The sequence below is a fragment of the Mustelus asterias genome, chromosome 24, assembly GCF_964213995.1.
Source record: "Mustelus asterias chromosome 24, sMusAst1.hap1.1, whole genome shotgun sequence".
Lineage (NCBI taxonomy): Eukaryota > Metazoa > Chordata > Chondrichthyes > Carcharhiniformes > Triakidae > Mustelus > Mustelus asterias.
In genome coordinates this window covers 6,621,973-6,635,732 of record NC_135824.1, presented here as the reverse complement: position 1 = coordinate 6,635,732, position 13,760 = coordinate 6,621,973, and the positions used below count along the sequence as shown (strand labels likewise).

General features: G+C 41.4%; 1 protein-coding gene across 2 annotated transcripts in view; it reads left to right on the top strand.

Moving 5' to 3' along the window:
* The window catches only part of aagab (alpha and gamma adaptin binding protein), a 61,480-nt gene extending 48,048 nt beyond the window's left edge, over window positions 1-13,432 (top strand). The window contains exons 6-10 of one of the 2 annotated variants that reach the window (XM_078241237.1): window positions 4,078-4,160; window positions 5,615-5,699; window positions 5,786-5,893; window positions 7,192-7,241; window positions 11,286-13,432. In XM_078241237.1, coding sequence (XP_078097363.1) covers window positions 4,078-4,160; window positions 5,615-5,699; window positions 5,786-5,893; window positions 7,192-7,241; window positions 11,286-11,363 — 404 coding nt within the window. In that variant the 3' untranslated portion in view covers window positions 11,364-13,432. The remainder of the gene's footprint in view (window positions 1-4,077; window positions 4,161-5,614; window positions 5,700-5,785; window positions 5,894-7,191; window positions 7,242-11,285) is intronic. The other variant, XM_078241239.1, reaches the window with a different exon arrangement.
* Window positions 13,433-13,760: the final 328 nt, after the last annotated feature.

Sequence of the window (13,760 nt, the reverse complement as noted above, 5' to 3'; positions counted from 1 at the left end):
TAAGAGGGAGACCCTAATTTTAAAATCGTGCTCCCTAGAACCACTCCCTCACCCATATGAGGAAACATCTTTCCACATCCACCTTGTCAATACCTTCACTCAAGCCGCCCGCTCCCTCACTTCTCTAAACTCTAGTGGAATCAAACCCAGCCTTTCCAACCTATCCTCATAAGACAACTCGCTCATTCTAGATTTCAATCCAGCAAACTTCATCTAAACTGCCTCCAATGCATTTACATCCTTAAATAAGGAGACCAATGTTGCACACAGTATTTTAGATGCAGTCTCAATAATGTCCTTGATAACTGAAGTATAACACCCTTACTTTTATGTTCAACTCCTCTCGTAATAAAGGATAACAATCCAATAACCTTCTTGATTACATGCTGCACCTGCACGCTAACTTTGACTTATGGATGAGAACACCCAAATCCCTCTGCACCTCGGCATTATGCAGTTGTTCACCATTTAAGTAATAGCTTTTTATTCTTCCTGCCAAAGCAAACAATTTCATATGTTCTCACATTATACTCCATCTGCCAAATATTTGCCCACTTTCAACCTATCTATATCTCTTTTTCACAACATACTTTCTACCTATCTTTGTGTCATCTACAAATTTAGTTACCATGCCTCACTCTCCTCATCTGAGTCATTGATGTAAATTGTAAAAAGTTGAGGGCCCAGCGCAGACTCCTGTAGAATTTCCATTGTCACGTCTTGCCAATCAAAGACCCATTTATTCATACTCTCTGTTTTATGCTAGCCAACCAATCTTCAGTCCAGGCTAATATGTTACCCCCTGCACTATGAGCTTTTTTTTTTGGCAATAAACTTTGATGTGGCACCTTATATGCTTTCTGGAAATCCCAATACAGTATGCCTACAGGCTTCCCTCTATCCACAGTACATGTTATCCTTTCAAAAAACTCTAGTAAATTAGTTGAACATGAATTCCTTTTCATAAAACCATGTTGACTGTTTCCAAATACCTTGAGCTTGTTTAAGTGCCCAACTGTAGCCTCATTGATGATCGATTCTAACACCTTCCCCCATGACGGATGTCAAGCTAACCTGCTTTTGATCTGTTGTCATCTTTTTTTGAATAGAGGGGTTACATTTGCTACATCCCAGTCCGATGGAACCTTTCCAGAATCTAACTAAGTTTTGAAAATTAACACCAATGCATCTATCTCATTAGCCACCTCTTTCACGACTTTAGGATGAATTCCATCAGGACCTGGAGGTTTGTCGGCCCACAGCTCCACCAGTTTCCTCAGTACTGCTTCCCTAGTGATTACAGTTTCACCAAGTTCCCCTTTCCTTCCACCTCCCGATTTACAGCTATTGCTACAATGTTTCTTTTGTCCTCTATAGTGTCCTCATGGTCGGTGCAGGCTTGGAGGGCCAAAGGGCCCGTTCCTGTGCTGTAATTTTCTTTGTTCTTTGAAGACAGAAGAAAAATGCCTGTTCGTTTCATGTGCTATTTCCTTATTATCTACTATTAACTCCCCATTCTCACTCTCTAGAGCACCAACATTCACTTTACTTTTTTTCCTGTTTAAACACCTGTAGAAACTCTTGCTTTTTTTTTACATTCCTAGCTAACTTTCTCTTGTACTCTCATTTCTTTCTCCTGATTAACCTTTTAGCCATTCTCTGCTGTTCAATACACTCTGGCTAATCATCTGACCTGCCAGTGATATGTTTTTTTCCCCTCAAGTTTGATGCTTCCCTTCACTTCTTTAGTTAACCATGGATGCTGGCTACTCCCTTTGGAATTTTTCTTTTCAGCAGGAATATACTTTTTCTGAGTATTTTGAAATATCCTCTTAAATGTCTGCCACTGCGTCTCTATTGATCTGTCCCCTAGCCGACTCTCCCAGTTCACTTCACCCAGCTCAGCTTTCATGCCCACATAGTTGCCCTTTATTTAAGGTTAAAAGCTCTTCTCTTTTTCAAACTGGAAAGAAGATTCCAATCATGTTGTGGTCACTGCTCCCTGGGGGTGCCTTCAGTCTGAGGTCATGAATTAACCCCATCACATTGCGCAATACGAAATCTAATATAACCTGTTCTCTGGTTGGTTCCAACTCTGAGAAACTGCTGCTCTAAGAAACTGCATCAAAAGCATTCTAAGAACTCCTCTTCCAGGCTACTACTGCCAATCTGATTTTTTTTTTCCGGTTTATACTCTGCATTGCATAGAAGCACAATTAAATTCTCTGCAAAATCAGGTTTAAGATGGTGTCTAGATATGTAAACTAAGTGACATTAGTATCAATGTTGTATCATCTCAACACATTGCAAACAACTGCAGCGGATTTTGTTTTTCATTTACTTGAGCGTAAGGTTCGGGCAACCGTATCAGAGCAGAAAGTGCTGAAAATACTCAGCAGGTCAGGCACTATCTGCAGAGAAAATAGAGTAGCCACATGCACCATTAGATCATAAATCTATTGCTAAATGTAACTTCTTAAATGTTTTTAACCTAACAGGAGCAAGCAACCTTTGTTTAATCTGCACCTTTTGCGTTTTCCTCTAGCAGATGAATGATTTAATAGTCCCTGTGTGACAACACAGATTAGAACTACATACAAGGAGTCATACTTAAAGTTTAATTTTATTTTATTGCACACACAAGTTGGTGTATATTAATGTGTTGGGGAACCAAACATTATTTTCTGTGATTACGCAGAACAAAAGTGTTCTATTTTATAATTTCCCTCCCTCCTGCCCAGCAGAAACAAAGTTGGATAGTTGCTGAAAGTACTGCATGCATGTATAACAAAGCATAATCCTTTGACTGCAGTTTATCTTTCTAATCTCGATTTTTGACTTTTTTTGCTTCTAACGCAATTACTTCACAGTTTCAAACCATTAGTAACATTGCACGCATAGAACAAGTTTGATTTAAATTGAGCAGATCTCCTGTATCATTGCTTGCTGCGAGGCAGGGGATATGCCGTTTGAAATAATGACATCAAGTACAAATGGCAAGTTGAGCAATGCTGAGTCCTCATGTTGGAGAAACCTAACCTAGCCCAACCATCTTCAGCTGCTTTATCAGTGACCTCCCATCCATCATAAGGTCCGAAGTTGGGATATTTGCTCATGATGCACAGCGTTCAGCACCATTCGTGATGCTTCAGGTACTTAAGCAGTCCATGTCCATATGCAGCAAGAACTCAACAATATTTGGACTTTGTGGCGAGTAACATTCACAATACACAAGTGTCAGGCAATGACCATGTCCAACAGAAGATAATCTAGCCAATTTCCCATGACATTCAGTAGCCATTACCATTCCCCCACTATCAGCATGCTGATTTGGGGTACTAAAACGAACCAGCCATATAAATACTGTGGGCTACAAGAACAGGTCAAAAGCTGGGAATTTTATGGACAGTAGCTCATCTAGCTCCCCAAAGCCTGTCCACCACCTACAAAGCACAAGTCAGGAGTTTGATAGAATACTGTCCACTTGCCTGTATGAGTGCAGCTCCAAAAACACTTGACACCATCCGGGACAAATAACTTGATTGGCACCCCATCCACCACTTAAACAAAGCCATTCACTTCCTCCACCACCAATGCACAGTGGCAGTAGTGTGTACCATCTACACGATGCACTGCAGCAACTCACCAGTGTCCTTCAACAGCACTTTCCTGACTTGGAACTATATTGCTGTTCCTTCATTGTCACTGGGTCAAAATCCTTCCTAACAGCACTGTAGGTATACCTACGCCACATGGACTCCAGTAGTTCAACAAGGCAGCTCACATCCCTCTTCTGAATAGCAATTTAGAATGTGTAGTAAACGCTGGCCTAGCCAGGGATTCCCACATCCCATGAATGAATAAAGAAAAACAAAACAGCTGACCTGAAACGTCTTGATCTCTGGAAGAGACGGTAGTGCCTGAATCTGAAACGTGATTATTGGGTTACCACCCTCCTAAATAGGCATTGACTCGCACAAGATTAATATTAATTTGTTATAAATGTGAAGTATACATTTGGTGATTAGTTTTTTAACCTCACACAAAGCTCTTAGTGTGCTGTTTCGTTTCTTTTAGATCGGCCACAGGACTTTGGAATTCTCAGCAGTTTAACTGGTGTGCTTGAGAATTGTGGAACAGAAGCAGAAACACAAGTGGAAGTAAGTGATTCACTCATTAAATATTGACGCCTGGGTGTGATTTCAAACAGTGGAAGGTTTTCAGTCAATGTCCTAAAATGGTTTTCACAACTTAAAAGATGAAATGACAAGCTTGGAAACCCTCCCATTATAACAATTAAATAGGGAGTGTGGATGGCAGTCTTGGTCGATTTTCGATTATTTTATGTAGGTATTGGCAGAAGAGTTGTGTCTGCTCATTATTGGGGCTACTCCGATCTTGACTGACAGTAAGTGTGCTAGATGTTTCATGTCCTTAAGTGAAGAACTATGAAAATGATGCTTTTCCATTGGTTTTCTTGAAGGAGAATGCAGGAAGAACAGCCGCCAAAATGTTGATTTTCTTCAAGTGGTCTTGGATCAGCCAGTACCTTCCTGTTTTCTACAATAAGTTCCTGAAGCATCAAATTTCAATGTTGCCCATAGTGGTTTTATCGACTGATGGAATCAGTTTTGTGAGGCAAAGTCCCCAATAGTTTCCTCAACCTGCTTGTGTCACATAGTTAAATGGACAAGGCCATTAGGTTATATGGAAAAAATGCATTGGAGGCCTGTGAGTAAACACATCTCTCATTGTACTACCAAACCATCAATGCCACAAGGTCCCAGGTTGCATTTTCAGACAGTGCCGAGTTAGCTGACCTCAATTGGGGTGCTACAAATTGACTACTGAACCCCTGGATTGTGGAAGGGAATGAACAGCCAAAGTTTCCACTTCAAAAAGACATCCAGTAACTAGCTGCTGGAAAGCACTGGTATGTTGACTTTGGGTGGAACTCACATTTGGGTGCGGCTTTGATGTTCCTTAGGTACACTAGTCTGCAAAAGCTCAATGTCTAAACTCGTACACTTGGTTAAGGTATTGAATGATGTTCACTGTACAGTAATGCAACAAGGATGAATGTCACCTGGTGAGTAATGCTGTAACTACAATTGAGTTTCCTGTGGCGTTCTCCACAGAAGAAATGCTGTAGGTATATGTGGCATACTGTTGCATCTGAAGTTTAAGAAGTTTTGTCCAGTGGTGGAAGTTCAAAACTTAAATAAACATAAAATAGTCACTAACAACTTCAGTGAAGACTTCAAGCGAAAGTTCTTTATCCAAAAAGTGGTTAGAATGTGTGGAGTTTGCAACCACATTGAATCGTTGAGGCAAATAGCATAGATGCCTTTTATGGGTTAAGCTTGATAAATACATGAAAGAGAAAGGAATAGAGCAAATAAGGTGAAATGAAGTCGGCGTCTATGGAGTATTCCGGAATAGACCATTAGGACCAAATGAACTGGTGCTGTGCTTTCCATTCTATTCACGTATACGTACCCAGGAATGGCTGCGTGCCAGAGTATTGATGCCCAGATGAGAAGGGTGCAGCGTAACATGGAAAAATTGATATTATTGTGGAGTAGTTTTTAATTAACCATTCTGTCTAATACAGTATCACAGCCTAGTGGAACCTGATGCTGAATCACTTGCAGAAGATAGTGACAGGGTGGCAGCTCTTCAGCCAGACAGCGTCATAGGTATGGATATCCAATTCCTTTTTATTCTCAAAAGTATGGCTTTTTAAAAAAAAAGTGTTTGGCTGATGATCTGTTTGTTTACCTAGCAGATCCTATGTTGCATTTGGATATCCAAGAACTCGCCACCCTTACCACAGGCGAGGTTGACTGTGAAAACTTTGAGCGTTTATTTGAGAAGCTGAAGGAAATGAAAGGTGAGTTTTGCATTAGGAAAGCAGTTTTCAGAAAGATGATGGAAATTAACCTCACTGGCACATCATCTCAACTCAGCTACTGTGAGAGCACTCTGTGTACTATCAATTGAGTTGCTCCATTTCTGTCCGACAGGAAAAGTTAAAGTTTATTTATTAGTATCACAAGTAAGCTTACATTTACACTGCAATGAAGTTACTGTGAAAATTGGGATGTTGTTATAAAATGTACAAATAAGCTTTAGATTGTGACCTTTCTCCTCAATATTGGCCATTTTCTTTTTAATCCAGTACATTTTTGGTCCAACCCTGCAATGCCCCGGTGGGCCACCTGTCACTTGTTCTTTCACTTTGCTTTCACTGAGCACTGACCTTTGTTCTCCCGTCAACACATTCTGCTATCTCACTTTTATGCCACCATCAGCACTTTCTCTAGCCCATCACACTACCATTACGCTTCTTCTGTCATGTACCCTACATATCTTTGTTGCAATTCTCCCAGCTCCCACCTATCACTGACCTCTACTCAGCTCCAGATGCTCCACCCCATTATCCAGTACATCATAGAATCCTACAGTGCAGGAGGAGGCCATTCGGCCCATCGAGTCTGCACCGACCACAATCCCACCCAGGCCCTATCCCCATAACCCTATGCATTTACCTTGGCTAGTCCCCCTGACATTAAGGGGCAATTTAGCATGGCCAATCCACCTAACCTGCACATTTTTGGACTGTGGGAAGAAACCGGACCTCCCGGAGGAAACCCACGCAGACACGGGGAGAATGTGCAAGCTTCACAGTGACCCGAGGCCTGAATTGAACTCTGGTACCTGACATTGTGAGGCAGCAGTGCTAACCACAGCGCCACCGTGCCGCCCATTGTGTCACTGTGCTGCCCATAATCCATCACATTTCTCCCTCTCTTTAGTGCTGAAGACTCCATGTTAACTCTGTTTCCCTTTCCACAGATGCTGCCAGACCTGCTGAGTTTTTCCAGCATTTTCTGTTATTTAAAGGTGTACTACTTGAAGTGGGCTACAAATTTATACATTGTGATCAGTATTAATGAGTCAACTGAGCAAGTTTAATGACAAGGCAAACTGTTTTTATGATAGACTGCTTTACCTAAATGAGTGTTATTTTTGCTAAGACCTAGTCAGGTTTCTCTGCTGCCGAGATGGGATGTGTGGGGAAGAGGAAAAAAATTGTAGCTAAAGTGTGCATTGCTGGCATGGCTAATAGTCTGGGAATCCTTCCAACTCATTGTTTCACATGAGTAACTCTTTGTTTTACATTGACAGACAAAGCTGCAACATTACCTCATGAGCAAAGAAAACTGCATGCAGAAAAGGTAAGGGCCTGCAAACTAAGCAAAACTCCGGGTCTTTGTACATTATGGCAGATCTCCTGTGGCATTGCTCTTGGAGTAAGTCAGGAGATACGTCAGCGTTCTTTATCTGGAGCTAATATATGACCAAGTAAAATGGTGTCGCATGAGATGTGTAGTACGTGCAAGATTTGATCTATTACAGACATTGAGGGAGGCTGTTGTCAATCTAATCTTTGAGCAATGTAGTCTAATCCTCACTCCCTGTCTCCTTTAATGTTTTCTTTTCAGGCAGCTACCTAATTCCCTTTGAAAATTTATTGACTCTCATCAATAGTTTGTGCAGAGAATTCTCCTCACTATTTTCTAACTTTCCCTTGAACTCTTGTGCTTAATTTTATGTCCCCTCATTCCCACCTGGACTACTGCAAATGATTTTTTGCTAGTTACCTGATCATGGCTTTTTATAATCTTTCAGAAATATTAGGTTAACCTCGAATCTTCTTGGCTCTAAAAGGAAAAAGGTCTAATTTCTCAAGACTTTCTTAATTTTAACCCTGATATCTGGTAATATCCTAGTTGAAGCTGTCCTGCACCACTTCTATCACTTTTATATCTTTCATGGAGATGCCAAAACTATACACATAGGACCTTCAGTAAACATTTCAGTGATCTTTACAATTGTTCATTCCCTGAAGCAAGCAGCTATTTGGCGTTAATGCCAATAACTAGAATAAAGACTATGTGGAGTTGCCGGCGTTGGACTGGGGTGGGCACAGTAAGTAGTCTCACAACACCAGGTTAAAGTCCAACAGGTTTATTTGGTAGCACGAGCTTTCGGAGCGCCGCTCCTTCATCAGGTGATAATGCTCGTGCTACCAAATAAACCTGTTGGACTTTAACCTGGTGTTGTGAGACTACTTACTGTAGAATAAGGACTTAAGAGATAGGAGCAGGAGTAGGCCGTTTGGTGTCTCAAGCTTGCTCTGCTATTGAATAAGATTATGGCTGATCTGATTATAGCTTTGACTCCACTCTCCTGCCTGCATCCCCCCCCCCCCACTTTGACTTGCTTATAGCTGATGATAAAAGGCTGTCCTAAGTGCGGCGGGTGTAAAAGCAAAATTGTACAGATGCTGGAATCTGAAACAAAAACAGAAAATGCTGGAAAATCTCAGCAGGTCTGACAGTCTGTGGAGAGAGAATAGAGCCAATGTTTCGAGTCTAGATGACCCTTTGTCAGAGATGATGGTGTTGTCCTTAATTGAGATTACTATCTTGATGTTCTAAATCGGAGGGAGTCTGATGATCAAGTGGTGCAGAGCTCTGGTCATATCACGTGCTGCATTACATCCAGTTCTGGTAACAGCCAGCGAAGAAACTTCCATGTGCTGGAAGCCGTGCAGGGGAGAGGCATGAGGCTGATTCCTTATGTCAAAGGTCTTGAGTTATGGAGATATACTGCAGAAAGATCTACAGAAGAGGTGAATCCAAAATATTCATAGAATTATACAGTGCAGAAGAGGCCTTTCAGCCCCTCGAGTCCACATTGACACATTAGAAACATCTGAACTCTCACCTAATCCCACTTGCCAGCACTTGGCCCATAGCCCTGAATGTTATGATGTGCCAAGTGCTCATCCAGAAATTTTTTTAAAGAATGTGAGGCAACCCGCCTTCAACACCCTCCCAGGCAGCACATTCCAGATCGTCACCACCCTCTGGGTAAAAAGGTTTTTCCTTGCATCCCCCCTAAACCTCCTGCCCCTCGCCTTGAACCTATGTGACTGACCCTTTAACTCAAAGGTGCTCCCTATCCACTCTGTCCATATCATAATCTTGTGCACCTCGATCAGGTCACCCCTTCCAGCAAAAACAACCCAAGCCCAAGCAACCTTTCCCTATAATTTAAATGTTCCATCCCAGGCAGCATCCTGGTGAATCTCCTCTGCATACCCTGCAATGCAATCACATCCTTTCAATAATGTGGCGACCAGGACTGCACACAGTACTCTAGCTGTGGCCTCACCAAAGTTCTATACAACTCCAACATGACTTCCCTGCTTTTGTAATCTATGCCTCGATTGATAAGGACAAGTATCCCATATGCCTTTTTCACCACTCTACTAACATGCCCTTCCGCTTTCAGAGATCTGTGGACAAATGCGTCAAAGTCCCTTTGTTCCACAGAACTTCCTAATGTTCTATCATTTGTTGAGTACTTTCTTGTCAAATTACTTCTTTCAAAGTGTATCACTTCACACTTTCTGGGGTAAATTCCATCTGCCACTTATCTACCCATTTGATCATTCCGTCTATATCTTCTTGTCCCGCCTCACTGTTAACCACCCGTCCAATCTTTATGACGGTAAATAAGAAAAAAAGAGTAGAGCAAAAGGATGCAGGTTAAACTAGTGAAGACAGATCAGCAAATCCTTTTTCGCAAGATATAGACCGGTTGGAGATTTGGGCAGAGAAATGGCAGGTGGAATTTAATCCGGACAAATGTGAGGTAATGCATTTTGGAAGGTCCAATGCATGTAGGAATTATACAGTAAATGGTTGAACCCTTAAGAGTATTGACATGCGGAGAGATCTGGGCGTACATGTCCACAGATTGGCAACGCAGGTGAATAAGGTAGTCAAGAAGGCATACGGCATGCTTGCCTTCATCAGTCGGGGCATTGAGTATAAAAATTGGCAGGTCATGCTGCAGCTGTACAGAACCTTAGTTAGGCCTCATTTGGAATATTGTGTACAATTTTGGTCGCCACACTATCAGAAGGATGTGGATGTTTTGGAGATGATACAGAAGAGGTTTACCAAGATGTTGCCTGGTATGGAGGGCATTAGCTATGAGGAGAGGATGAATAACTCAGTTTGTTCTTACTGGAATGACGAAGGTTGGGGGGTGACTTGATAGAGGTTTACAAGATTGAGTGGCATGGGCAGAGTGGATAGTCAGATGCTCTTTCCTAGGGTAGAAACGTCAACTACTAGGGGACATAGGTTTAAGGTGCACGGGGGAAAGTTGGGAGGTGATGCGCGAGGCAAGTTTTTTTTACACAGAGGGTGGTAAATGTCTGGAACGCGCTGCCCGGGGAGGTAGTGGGAGCAGGTATGATAGCAGCATTTAAGGGGCATCGAGACAAATACATGAATAGGATGGGAATGGGACTCCATAAGTGCATACGGTTTTAGTTTAGGCAGGCATCAGGAGTGGCGCAGGCTTGGAGGGCTGAAGGGCCTGTTCCTGAGCCGTACTGTTCTTTGTTCAGTGATCAACATATAGGTTTCCGGATAGATTAATGGTGGTGCAAACTCTGGATGTGGTGAAGAAGCAGTTAATGAGCAATGTTGGGATCTTGCTGCATAGGTGAATTTAAATGGGCCGAGTGGCCTTCCTCATTTTTAACTATCTTGTGATGAGTTTCTGCTGTGTAAAATGTTATGAATAATAAATATCCAAATGCTAAAGTTTTCAAGGTGCCAAAGAGATTGTATAAAACATTGGAATTCCATAGCTGGTGCATCTAAAAGAATCCTTGTAGGATCATTAGGATCCTTGTACAAATTTTAAAGAACCTGCTGCACTTTCCAGCATTTTTAACACAAAAATTCTTTCGTATTTACCCTATCTGTCTCCAATGGAGAGTTCCAAATATTTTTCTTCCCATTTCCTGTCTCTTCTTTTTCCCGACACTCAGAAAGTTGTGTCCATGTGCAAAGAAGTCAGATAAGCCCCAAACAAGCATTTACTTGAAGATAGTAATTGCAGAGCCACCTTTTTCAAGCTGATAAAATCGATTTTTATTGAAGCTGCGGTGCAGAGTGAGTGAACTGAACAGGATAAAGAATTTACTGACTTGCACCATTTCAAAAATAGATCTGTTTAAAAATGTCATGGGTAATTTTATGTCTTATTTACTTGTGGCTACTTTCTCACGCTGGTCCCTTATCACGATGTCTCGTGCTCATCCTGTTTATAGTGAAGATGAGCAACATTTTACAGATTGCAGCCGGGTGCATGTTTTATATTCACACATCTCACCCTATTTCATTTGACAGGTTGCTAAAGCTTTTTGGATGGCTATTGGTGGAGACAGAGAAGAGATTGAGGAGCCATCTGACGAAGAGAATGACTAAGGGCTTGGCCACTGTGGTTTTCCAGATGAAAGATTTTATTTTGTGTATGAGTCAGTGTTTCAGCTTGTGTGTCTCTCTGTAGACGTTTCATTCCCAGGGTTGCCGGGTCAAGGCTTTTCATGCAATGCACCCAAGTTGATGTTTTGAGTCAACTGAATAAGATATGGATTTTCATCTGTGTTTTCCTCTTTCTCAACTGTACTTATTTATTAGACTAAACATGTGAGCTAAGAACCCCCCCCCCCTGGTGGGAGGAAGCATTGCCCCACTCTTTTCTGGGTTATATCACCCTCTAAGATTCTGGACATTGGTTACATGAACTGGATTTTGGTTTTTGAGCTTTCCCATGCCTAATACACTCAGTCCTTTGCTTTAGTTTTATGAAACGGATAGGATTTTGTATAGAGCAGCTGTTCCACTCATATCACTGCTGGACCAGTACGTTTGTGATAAGTGTTTATTGGAGCAGCCAGGGCCACAGCAATATCAAACACCAAGAATACGGTGTGTGTGTGTCTTAAAATAATTTTGTCCCAAAATCAGCATAAAGCTCTGATTAGCTGGTTCCTTTGCACTGTATGCAGTGAACGGAGTTAATAGCTATGATGCTGCCAGACGATGTACACATTTGTGTTGAGAAATGTGTAAAGAGATTCACATAAAATAAACCAATTTAGAGTAAGGTTAAATAACTGAAGAGAATGAACTATTCATCTTCACTCCTTGTATATGCTTATGAGAAATTACCCTTCAATATTTTTGCCACATATCGGGCCCAAGTGTACACTGTCTATTTATTGCCATTGATTCACTTTGGGTACTTTAAGTGACTTTTATTGGTAAAAGATGGAGGTGTAAGCAGACAGGAAAATTACACTGCTGCCAATCAATACTTAACATATCAATGGAGCAAGAAACATAAACCTCTCCTACACAGATAATCATTTTTTTAAATTGTCATCTTTTAACATTGGGGTCTGTTCCTTTAGCAGATACTTGGTAGAAAATGGCATCCAGTTGAGGAATGTGTGGTGGGTATACCAAATTGTAAACCCCTTTCTCCTATGAAAATTGCTTTCAAATTCACGCCAGAAGGATGGCGAGTGTGAGTGTCTGTTGTGTTTGCAGAGATGCTGTGAAATCAGTTTTAGGCTATCTGATCCAGCTTGTTGTAGCCCTGTACCCACAGCATGGAAACTTCTCCCAACTTGGTGCTAAGTTGACTTAGAAGCAGCAGGAAGATGTGGGGAAATGAGAAAGCTGTAGCCATGGCACTATTAAATGTGCTTGTGGTTGGTGCTGCAGTATATGGTTGGGAGCTAGACTCTGCTTTTAATCTGGATGTCCAAAATGGGGAAAGGTTCCATCTCTCAGTTTTAACTAACAGCTCTCACCACCTGAGGAAAAATGAATCATAAACCTAGAATGACATAAAATTGAATATTCTATCAGAATTTCTCCATAAAGCTAATCACATGCTAATCTTTAGTGTATGGTGTAAAAAATAAATATTTTTTTGTGTGTGTGTATATCTCCTTGTTCATGCTTCCTGTCTTGAGTGTTTTCTTTAAAATGAAAGATTGTACCCTAGTTAAGGAGGGAAAAGAATCAGGCTGGGTTTTCCCTTGCCCAGGTGTGGACATCTGAAACGAGATCAGGTTTGATTTTGATTCCCTCTAGTTGCGTGCTGTCCTACTTGCTCATTACCCTCGTTGAACTGCATTGGCTCAAGTTTCAAACTCCCTTATTTATGATTAGATCTCTCCTTGGGTGCCCTGTCTAGCCTCCTGCAGCCCTGTGAAAAGAAACCCTTCCCCACCCCATTCTGTTATTTTGACTCCATTATGCCTTTCTTCATCCATCTCACCAGCATCTACTTTGGCCCTGAATCTCTGGAATTCCCTTCCTAAATCCTTCCCTCCCTCTCCAACAGCCCTTAAGCCTTCCTTAACATCCACCGAGGTAAGAAAACTAAAATTTCCTTCTCTGCCTTTTGTATCTGTTTTTCTTTACATTTCTGTGATGTCTTTTGATGTTTTTCCTGCATTAAAGGTACAGTTGTCATTTTATGATTGTCTAGTTGACACCTGACTACCCTTGTGGATACATTCCTGAAAATTTGCATGCAACTGTAGAATAAGATGAATTAGTTCCTTTTTTGAAAAGAGTTCTCATGATTTCATTCCTAATATTCTCCTCGCCACCAGTAAAAGCTGCTGAAATGGCCATTCGCCTCATTATTATTGTGGGATCTTGATGTGTGCATTATGGTTATTACGTTATCTACGTTAAGTGACTGCACTTTAGCATGTTTGCAATGTGATGAGGCTTGATATAAATGCAAGTCTTCATTCACATAAAATTGCTCCGCGTAATATTTTAAGCGGTTAACCCAGA